This window comes from Neoarius graeffei, chromosome 19, assembly GCF_027579695.1.
Source record: "Neoarius graeffei isolate fNeoGra1 chromosome 19, fNeoGra1.pri, whole genome shotgun sequence".
In the NCBI taxonomy this organism is placed as follows: domain Eukaryota; kingdom Metazoa; phylum Chordata; class Actinopteri; order Siluriformes; family Ariidae; genus Neoarius; species Neoarius graeffei.
Genome location: NC_083587.1, coordinates 6109021 through 6119827, shown reverse-complemented (window position 1 = coordinate 6119827; position 10807 = coordinate 6109021). Strand labels below are relative to the sequence as shown.

At 49.5% G+C, this 10807-nt stretch overlaps 1 protein-coding gene across 1 annotated transcript in view; it reads left to right on the top strand.

Annotated features, from left to right (window-relative positions):
• The window catches only part of LOC132868094 (zinc finger protein 585A-like), a 60957-nt gene extending 53139 nt beyond the window's left edge, over window positions 1–7818 (top strand). The window contains exon 7 of the mRNA XM_060901050.1: window positions 6843–7818. Coding sequence (XP_060757033.1) covers window positions 6843–7445 — 603 coding nt within the window. The 3' untranslated portion in view covers window positions 7446–7818. The remainder of the gene's footprint in view (window positions 1–6842) is intronic.
• The last annotated feature ends 2989 nt before the right edge of the window (window positions 7819–10807 follow it).

Genomic DNA, 10807 nt, shown 5'->3' with positions numbered 1-10807 from the left:
TAAACAGTATGAGTTTATGAGACGGTCATTGGGTGTACTCATTTTTGTAATTTAAACAAACTAAAACTATCATGTTCTATTTCGTTTCTACTGACCGCCAGAGGCGGTGCTTTCAGCACATGGATATCCATCACACGAACGTGCAGGTCGAGTAATAGTAACAACAAAGTCACGTGTGACCTGGGTGACGTCACCCCGTGACCCCGGCATAAAAGACCGGTAAACCCAGGAAGTGACCTCTTACATCTTCTCGCGTTTGCAGGTTGCGAGTTGGATTGAAATTTGGACAAAGCGCTGTGGTAGTTTCGTTACCCGTAGGGTTGGGGCTGTGCTTACGCATCCTCCAAGAAACTGCGCTAAGTCCACCAACTCTTTTGTTCTTGTCGTTATATTCGTATTGATTTATTACTCCGTAAGCTGAGCGCTCTCGCTCGGTGGAGTTAGCTGATTAGCCCTCCGGGGCGGTGTCCTCACCGCTGGAGGCCGGCTTGTTTTCGCTTCAGGTAAGCGGGTTTCATTTATTTAAATTAAAGCGGCGTTCCTCTCGCCGCTGTTTATCAGTTCTGCGGCGCTCGGCGCCTATCCTTGTTAATATTATTAACCACCTTGTTTTCTGTAGCCTCGCCGCCGGCCTGTTCACAGGCCGGCTGTCTTGTGTGTTGTATTCGTATTGATTTATTACTCCGTTAAGCTGAGCGCTCTCGCTCGGTGGAGTTAGCTGATTAGTCCTCCGGGGCGGGTCCTCACCGCTGGAGGCTGGCTTGTCTTCATTCAGGTAAGCGGTTTTCATTCATTTAATTTAAAGCAGTGTTTCTCGCCGCTGTTTATCAGTTCTGTGGCGCACTGCGCCTATCTTTGTTAATATTATTAACCGCCTTATTTCATGTAGCCTTGTCTCCGGCCTGCTCACAGGCCGGCGGTCTTGTGTGTTGTATTCGTATTGTTACTCCGTTAAGCTGAGCGCTCTCGCTCGGCGGAGTTGGCTGACTAGCCCTCCGGGGCGGTGTCCTCGCCGCTGGAGGCTGGCTTGTTGTCGCCCAGGTAAGCGGTTCTCATTCATTTAAACTAAAGCGGCGTTTCTCGCCGCTGTTATCAGTTCTGTGGCGCACGGCACCTATCCTTGTTAACATTATCAACCGCTTTGCTTTGTGTAGTCTTGTCTCCGGCCTGCTCACGGGCCGGCTGTCTTGTGTGTTGTATTTGTATTGCTGTTACTCCGTTAAGCTGAGCGCTCTCGCTCGGTGGAGCTAGCTGACTAGCCCTCCGAGGCGTATCCTCGCCGCTGAAGGCCGGCTTGCTTTCGTTCAGGTAAGCGGTTTTCATTCATTTAAATTAAAGCGGTGCTTCTCGCCGCTGTTTATCAGTGCTGTGGCGCACGGTGCCTATCCTTGTTAATATTCCCGACCACGGGTGTGTTCGCCCGGTCGTTTTTCATTACCGCCTGATTGTTTATTTTGGGCTGCTTACTTGGGGTGTTCTCGCCCTATTTTTTAAGTTCCCTTCTGCCAGCCAGGCGTCATGGACCTCTTCTCTCGCTGCGCCAACTGCTGGTCCCCCTCGAACCGCACCGCTTCTGTCACCGGCCGTTGATACACGCGGCCTGGATGAACTGTCGATCCGGGCTTCGGAGAGCTTTGACTGCGGTGGGTCCGATGGTCACGGCTCCACCTCTCCGGCCGGTTCCCAGGCCACCAGCCATGGCACCGTGGCAGCGTCGGAAGGCGGATGCTCATCCATCCAGCCAACGCTGAGGGCTGCATTGGCCCGTCTGGGGTTGGACACGCCCCGGTGGCCCAGCATCAGAGCGCTTTCTTCAGAGGTCCCACATAGCCTTCCTCGTTGTCTGTTCCGCCCTCGGCCTCATACATCGAGGAGTTACAGAGGTGTTGGGCGGACCCTAGATGCCTTCCCACCTCCCTAGTGACTGCAGGGCCCTGGCGGCAATGCAGGACACCCCTACCTATGGCCTCCTGCAGATGCCCAACATTGAGAAGCGGCTTTCATTCATTTAAATTGAAGCGGTGTTTCTCACCGCTGTTTATCAGTTCTGTGGCGCACAGTGCCTATCCTTGTTAATATTATCAACCGCTTGTTTTGTGTAGCCTTGTCTCCGGCCTGCTCACGGGCCGGCTGTCTTGTGTGTTATATTCGTATTGTTTGTTACTCCGTTAAGCTGAGCGCTCTCGCTCGGTGGAGTTAGCTGACTAGCCCTCCGAGGCGTGTCCTCGCTGCTGGAGGCCGGTTTGTTGTCGCTCAGGTAAGCGGTTTTCATTCATTTGAATTAAAGCGGTGTTTCTCGCCGCTGTTTATCAGTTCTGTAGCGCACGGCGCCATCCTTGTTAATATTCCCGACCACGGGTGTGTTCGCCCGGTCGTTATTTTTTATTTCCGCCTGATAGTTTATTTTGGGCTACTTACTTGGAGCGTTCTCGCCCTATTTAAGTTCCCTTCTGCCAGCCAGGTGTCATGGACCCCCAGACGCTGGAGGGGACGAGCGCGGCATCACGGGAGCTGTGTGACGCGGCTCCAGGCCTTTGCCTACTCGTCGCGGGAACTGGGCCGGCTGATGTCGTATCTCACCCTCGGCCGCCAGCAGATATGGCGGGCACAGTCCCCTCTGGCCGAGCCCGACCGGCGTGTGCTGCACTCTCTCCCTGTTGTCCCCGGGGAGCTGTTTGGCGAAGCCACTCAGCAAGCCCTGGATCGGAGTGCCCAGGTCATCTAGGCGTAACAGCAGTTCGCTGGCCCCGCCAGGCCCACCACCATGGCAATGCTGCCCAGTCCTTCAGGGGGCCCACACCGACTCTGTCTCGGCCACGCACCCGCCAGGAGACCAGACGGGTTGATGACTTTCGCCGCCCCACCACCTCCCGGACCCGCGGTGCCGCCCCCTACACCCAGTCCGCTCCTCGTCGCCCCCATGGTGACTGACGGGGGCGCTCTGGACGGCGCTGACATCAGCGCGCCGGCGGTCGGCCGCTTTTCCAGCGAACAGCTCCAAAGCTGGAGAGCGTTGACCCCTGGGTGCTGGTGACCCTCACCGAGGGTTACTGCATCCAGTTCTGCCGCCGTCCACCATGTTTCATGGGGTCAAACACACCACCGTGAGCCATCCGGGGAAGTCCCTCGTTCCCCGGCAGGAAATCGCCACCCTCCTGGAGAAAGGAGCAGTCTCTCCCGTCGACAGGCAGAGACAGCAAGGTGGGTTCTACTCCAGGTATTTTCTGGTTCCGAAGGACGGCGGTATCCGCCCGATCCTCGACCTGAGGTCCCTCAATTCCCACTTGAGGACCATGAGATTCCGCATGCTGCGTACAGTGGATGTCTTACACCACATCCAGGCGGGCGACTGGTTTGTCACCTTCGACCTGAAAGACGCCTACTTCCATGCTCCCATTGTGCCACACCACAGGCAGTTCCTGCGGTTTGCCTTCGAGGGCCAGGCTTTCGAGTTCAATGTTCTGCCCTTTGGGATATCGCTGGCACCCCGTGTGTTCACCGGGTGTGCGGCAGCGGCACTACTTCAGGCAAGGGGTTTGCGTGTCCTGCCTTACCTGGACGACTGGCTCGTCTGTTCACGGTCAGCAGCTCAGGCCCGCACCAACATCGCGACTGTGCTCTCGCATGTCGTAGAGCTGGGGCTCAGGGTGAATTACAAGAAGAGCTCGCTGGTGCCCAGCCAGGAGACGACTTTCTTGGGCATGCACCTGGATTCAAGGTCGTTGATGGTAACTCCCTCCCAGACCAGGATCCACAACATCCGCCTACTGCTTGGCCGCTTCGGACGGGGTAGGTCACTCGCCCTGAAGACCTTTCAGCGCCTGCTGGGCATGCTTACGGCAGCCTCCTCTCTGGTCCCGCTGGGACTTCTGGACTTACGCCGCTTCAGAGGTGGTTCAACGGTCTCCACCTCCACCCGGTGCTGCACGGGCGCAGCACATCAACGTGCTGGAGCTACGGGCTGTGTTCCTCGGCCTACAGCACTTCCTCCCAGGCCTGACCGGCAGACACGTTCTGGTGCGGACGGACAACGCTACGGTAGTGTACTACATCAACCACCAGGGAGGCACAAAGTCCCTCCAGTGCTTGAAAGTGGCTGGCCAACTTCTGCGGTGGGCCCATCGACATCTCTTGAGCCTGCATGCCATGTACTTGCCAGGCACTGCCAACAGGGCAGCAGATCTGCTGTCCCGCCAGGACCCCGATCCCGGGGAATGGAGACTCAACCCAGCGGTGGTTCTCGCCATCTGGAAACGTTTTGGCAGGGCAGAGGTGGACCTCTTTGCCTGCCAGGAGTTGACACACTGCCCTCTGTGGTTCAGCCTCCACGGCCCCAGTCCCCTGGGCCAGGATGCGCTGGCGCATGCTTGGCCGAGGCAACTGCTGTATGCCTCCCCCCCTCTGCTGCTGATCGTGCCAACCCTACACAGGGTTGCGATGGACCACCACGGGCTGCTGCTTGTCGCCCCCCCGGTGGCTGGGCCGAGTGTGGTTCCCAAGTTGCTGCAACTTCTGAACGGCGACCCCTGGTGCCTGCCAGTGAGGACTGACCTATCACAGCTGGGAGGGCAGATCTGGCACCCGGATCCAGCCCGTCTGCAGCTCTGGGTATGGCCGCTGAAGGGCCGGACCCCCTGCGAGGTCCTTGTGAGCCGGCAGTGGTCAACACCATTGCAAGCTCTCGGGCACCCCCCACCAATGCCCTCTATGCCAACAGATGGAGGCTTTTCTCCAACTGGTGCTTAACTCGGGGGGAGGAGCCTACATGCTGCCCCCTGCTGACCATTCGACTGTTCCGCCAGCCTCTGCTTTGGTAAGGGTCTTACCCCTGCCACCATCAAGGTCTATGCAGCTGCCATCTCTGCTCAGCATGCCAGAGTTGGGGGAAGGACCGTGGGGTCCCACGCCTTGGTGGCACGTTTCTTGAAGGGTGCTCTCCGGTTGAGACCCCCCCGACGGAGCCGGGTACCCACATGGGACCTTCATTGGTGCTGCAGGCTCTCTGCGACGCACCGTTCTGAGCCCCTGCTCACGGCAGACATTTCATGGCTCTCCCTGAAGACTGCTTTTCTTCTGGCCATTACATCGAGGCGCGTCGGGGAACTACACGCGCTGTCAGTCAGTGGGGAGTGCCTGCAGTGGCACTCCGGCGACAGTGGGGTCACCCTGTGGCCTAACCCCTCTTTCCTCCCGAAGACCCTCTCTGCTACCTTCGTCAACCAGCCCCTTAGCCTTGCGGCGTTCGAGGCGGGCCATGGTGAGAGGTCGGAACTTTTGTGCCCAGTTCGCGCCCTCAGGGTGTACGTGTCGCGTACAGAGGGCTTCCGTAGGAGTGACGCCCTGTTTCTGTGCCACACAGGACCAACGAGGGGTCTGGCACTCTCTAAGCAGAGGCTATCCAAGTGGATAGTCGAGGCCATATTACATGCCTACAGGCACAGTGGCTTCCCGATTCCTCCGGCTATCAGGGCGCACTCTGCACGAGGCGTGGTGGCCTCATGGGCATCACTGAAGGGCGTGCCCCTTTCAGACATATGCAGCGCAGCCTCCTGGGCTTCCAGCTGCACCTTCACCAGGTTTTACCGTCTTAATGTCGTCCCACATAATCCTGTGGCGACGGCTGTCATTCCAGGCCCGTCGCAGCATCACTGGGTACGGGTAGGCACTCTTCATGACCTGGTTGGTATTAGTCATCCATGTGCTGAAAGCACCGCCTCTGGCGGTCAGTAGAAACGAAATAGAACGAGGGTTATGTATATAACCGCGGTTCTATGAGTTTCGGATGACCGCCAGAGCTTGGCAGTCACTCGGAGTGTACACGAGAAGATTTGCCAAGAGGTCACTTCCTGGGTTTACCGGTCTTTTATGCCGGGGTAACGGGGTGACGTCACCCAGGTCACACGTGACTTTGTTGTTACTATTACTCGACCTGCACGTTCGTGTGATGGATATCCATGTGCTGAAAGCACCGCCTCTGGCGGTCATCCGAAACTCATAGAACCGCGGTTATATACATAACCCTCGTTTTACCTCAGGCCACAGTGCTGCCCTGTTGTGATCAGCTCAAAACTCAAGACAAGTTGAGTTGACGGCTACAGAGGAAGTTGCGCCATTTTCTAATTTACATAGAGCAATTTAAGGTCTTTGCACTTTTGACAGCAAGCTAATTAGCATGTTAGCGACTACAGTCGGTACTCGGCACGTTAAAAGTGGGTCAACGTTGTAACGACAACGCTACTGTACAAGCAATGCTTATTTAACAGTAACAAACTTAAGCCCTATATGTTGAAATTCCTCTCTTATTAGTTCGTTAATTTATCACAGTTTTACCTCAGTCAACTTCTTCCCTCCTTCTGTGAAAATTCAACGTCTCAGACGCGGACACAAGTGGGCGGGAGATGCGTTTGATTAGGTCTTCTGATTGGCTGGTGATAGATTGGTGGGCGGGGGATGCGTTTGATTAAGTCTCCTGATTGGCTGGTGATAGATTGTCATTATGGCGCGTCAGAGCGGTTCATGCCAGGCTCGAGTCCGCTCAAAGTAAAAAAATATTGCTTTAGCCTATTTTTAAAATAATTTTCAAAAATAATTTTCAAAAAGTTACCCAGGCCACGGCCCCCCTTCAGGAATTCCTGAAGGTGCGGCGGCAAAAATCAAGGTGCGGCGGCCCGCCGCAGCCAATTGTACATAGCGGAAACACTGGCTCCCAGTGTGGGAAGAGTTTTACTCAGCAGAGTGCTCTCCAAACACACCAGCGCATTCACACAGGAGAGAAGCCGTATCACTGCTCACAGTGTGGGAAGAGTTTTACTTATCAGAGTGCTCTCCAAACACACCAGCACATTCACACAGGAGAGAAGCCGTTTCACTGCTCACAGTGTGGGAAGAGTTTTACTCGGCAGAGTGCTCTCCAAACACACCAGCACATTCACACAGGAGAGAAGCCGTTTCACTGCTCACAGTGTGGGAAGAGTTTTACTCAGCAGAGTCATCTCCAACAACACCAGCGCATTCACACAGGAGAGAAGCTATATCACTGCTCGCAGTGTGGGAAGAGTTTTACTCATCAGAGTGATCTCCGACTACACCAGCGCATTCACACAGGAGAGAAGCCGTATCACTGCTCACAGTGTGGGAAGAGTTTTACTCAGCAGAGTCATCTCCAACAACACCAGCACATTCACACAGGAGAGAAGCCGTTTCACTGCTCACAGTGTGGGAAGAGTTTTACTCAGCAGAGTGCTCTCCAAACACACCAGCGCATTCACACAGGAGAGAAGCCGTATCACTGCTCACAGTGTGGGAAGAGTTTTACTCAGCATAGTGATCTCCGACTACACCAGCGCATTCACACAGGAGAGAAGCCGTATCACTGCTCACAGTGTGGGAAGAGTTTTACTCAGCAGAGTCATCTCCAACAACACCAGCGCATTCACACAGGATAGAAGCCGTATCACTGCTCACAGTGTGGAAAGATGTTTGCTTGTTTAGTTACATTTAAGACCTTCAAGTGCACTAACTCAGAGATACTGCATGATTTAAAGTTGTCAAATTAAATATGGTTGTTACAGTTTTGACTGAAAATGACCTGTACTTTGAACTTTATTGTTCATGTTACACTGGTCAACAATTTTTCAGAAGTTGTCTGCTTCAGAGATGAAGTTGGCTATTATGAAATTTGGTGTGTTGAATTAGAAGTGACAGTTAATAAGCTGATTGGCTGTGGCTTCCAAGATATTTAAGATTTTAAATTTTATACTTATGTACATTGTATAGATCGTAATGTTTTAAATATAAATTGTAAAACTAGGTCTCGTGTTTATGGTCGGGTTACATGATATTTCACCTGTTCTCTTTATGTAACACTAGAAAATCAGCAAACAGTTTATATAAATAAAATGTATTATGAACCAAATTGCAAAAAACAATTACGTACAAGTACTGAATAGGTTTAGTCCTTATTCTGTGTGTATGCAGTGGATTTTTATTTATTTATTTTTTGGCAGCTTGTCTCTTGTATTCATGAAACGGAGCATCTCTTGTCAAGCAAAGACTTGATCTCGAGTGCATAGCACTGTATGAATTTTTTTTTTTTGAGCTGATATAAGGCCAGTTTGTTCAGCAGAGTGATGTCAGTTGACTTATGAATGCATCATCAGTGACTTCCAGGAATAACCTAATGTCATGTATGATGCAATACCGGCTTCAGATTGCATGATTCATTGTTTTGCCAAAACAGTAAGTACTATCCAAAGCCACTCATAGATTTATTCATAGAGCCAATCTTGAAAACAAACCAATGAACAATTTTAAGTTTCATTTTTGTTCTCAGCGATCCAGAATAGTAAAGTTTGACTATATTTATTTCAGAAGCATTTTGGCTGTAGACTAGTGTTCTATGACTGTTTTAAAATATGTAACCTTATAGTGATGTTTAAAATGAGACTGTTAATGTTTTCTTTTGCTCTTAAGTAGTCATTAATTACCACCATACAAATAATGATTTAACTGTAACACTTATCAGTGTAGTACTGCAGCATGAGACTAATTGTTCATGGAATTATTACTGATCAGGATTTTAATGTTTAATGGAAATGTCGATCAAACCAAATGAGTACGGAGCACTTAAATGAAGCTCGTCCATCTATATGCATCCACCTTGTCTCACTGGTTGAGGAGAAGGCATCAAAGTTGTTTATAATAATCTAGGAATTGTACAAAAACCTGAACAAAAATTCAGTATGCTTGAAGTTCTTTATCCTAATGTATGTAGCTAAAAAAAAAAATCTACGCAGTTGATTCAACTAATTATTTACAGACCCGTGATTTAAATTCTGAAGTTGTTTCTGAATTTGCGGAATTTCTCAAACCTGGTTGTATCTTTAGACAACAAATTAAGTGTTAGAGACATTATTTGCTTTGATCACCTGGAAGACTCTGAGAACAGCATCCGTGTCCATTCTAGATTCAGTAGGGGTGAATCAGAATGTCATAGGACCTAACCCTATTTTTGTTCAGGCTTTTGTATGATTCCTAGTGGTCACACTCTCAATCTAGCACTTGCATTTGTATTAAATATAGAAAATATCGTCATACTTCCACAGTCTGATGCTCCCTCAGACCATTACCTCATCTTTTTTGAAATGTCTTAACAATAATATATGCACCCTGCACACCATCACATCAAAAGTACATTCACAGCAATTACTGCATAAAGTTTTATCAGTAGTTTCCCAGAGTTATCAACTATGATTGGACCTCACAGAACTTGATCAAACAACTGAATGCTTCGAGTCAACATTCTGCTTTACTTTAGATAATGTAGCTCCACTTAAAAGAAAATAATTCAGGAGAAAAAAAAAACCTAGCACCTTGGTATAACAATCACACATGCACCTTAAAACATACAAAATACATGTAAAATTAGAAAATGGTGTCAAACAAAATTGATAGTATTCCAATTAGCATGGAATGAGAGCCACTGGAACTCCAGAGACAAGCTTCTAATGCTGCTTGTTCAATGTTTCTCTCCACCATAATAGAAGATAACAAAAATAATCTTAAATTTTTATGGAATACTTTTGCAAAATTAACTAGGAATAAGACCACCACAGAAACATGCAAACCTTCAATATGTAGTAGCGATGGCTTAATGAAGTTTTTTCAATGGCAAAATTGAAAATATCAGGCAAAAATATCAAACTATTAATTTGAAACTAGACAATTTGATAGGTATCCAACACTATGAGCAATGATTTGTGTTTTACACTCCTTAAAAGAGACCGAACTAATTTCACTTATTCAATCAAAATCTTCAACTTGTGTACTTGTGGGGATTTTTTTCACCCCTTACCTATATGATTCTTTAAACAAATAACACCAGAAGCAATCAAACCTCTTTGAAAAACAATCAGTTATTCTTTTAGCAATGGCTATGTACCTAAATCCTTTTACCTAGCAGTTGTCAGACTCTTGATTAAAGAACCTACCTCAACCCTTGTCAGCTGTCCCATTATAGGCCAATATCAAACCTCCCTTTTATCTCCAAAATCCTAGAAAAAACTGTGGCATAACAGTTATGCTCATATCTACATGGGAATAACATCCACAAAAGGTATCAATCATGATTTAGATCTCATCATAGCAGAGCCACAGCACTGGTTAAAGTAGTAAATGACCAACTAATGGCTCCTGATCGGGGTGTGTCTCCTTGCTTGTGCTGCTTAACCTTAGTGCAGCTTTTGACACCACTGATCATTCCATTCTGCTGGATAGACAAGAACATGTCATTGGAGGTAAAGGAATGGTCCTCTGCTGGCTCAGGTCTTATTTAACTGATCATTGTCAGTTTGTATACGTAAATGGTGACTTTCGTATGCATGCTAAAGTAAAAGTTTTGTGTTCCAGAAGGTGCTATCTTTGGCCCACTCCCCAAAATAGGCTACCTTTAATTAGGATTAGGGTAGGGTGAAAGTTTTCCATTGCCCCAGCAAAAGCTAGGGCCTGCGTTCTGCACGGGCCTGTCCAAAGTCCATCTACTCTCTCACCCCCCACAGCCCAGACACCACATTCCCGAGCAAACAATCTTTCTGTACCTTAATCTGGATGTTGGTCGAAGGGGTTGCTGATCAGTCTTCTGGTCCTCAACCAGGGTTCAGGAACGGGATGAGGGGAAGGTCTAGATCCAAGATTTGATTTTAGTGGTTGAGATTAGGTTTAAGGGTTGAGAGGTTAGGAGTTGGGGTTCGGTACTGGGATCACGGTTAAGTTTAGGTGTAGAGGTTGTGGTTAGGTTCGGGGGTTGTGG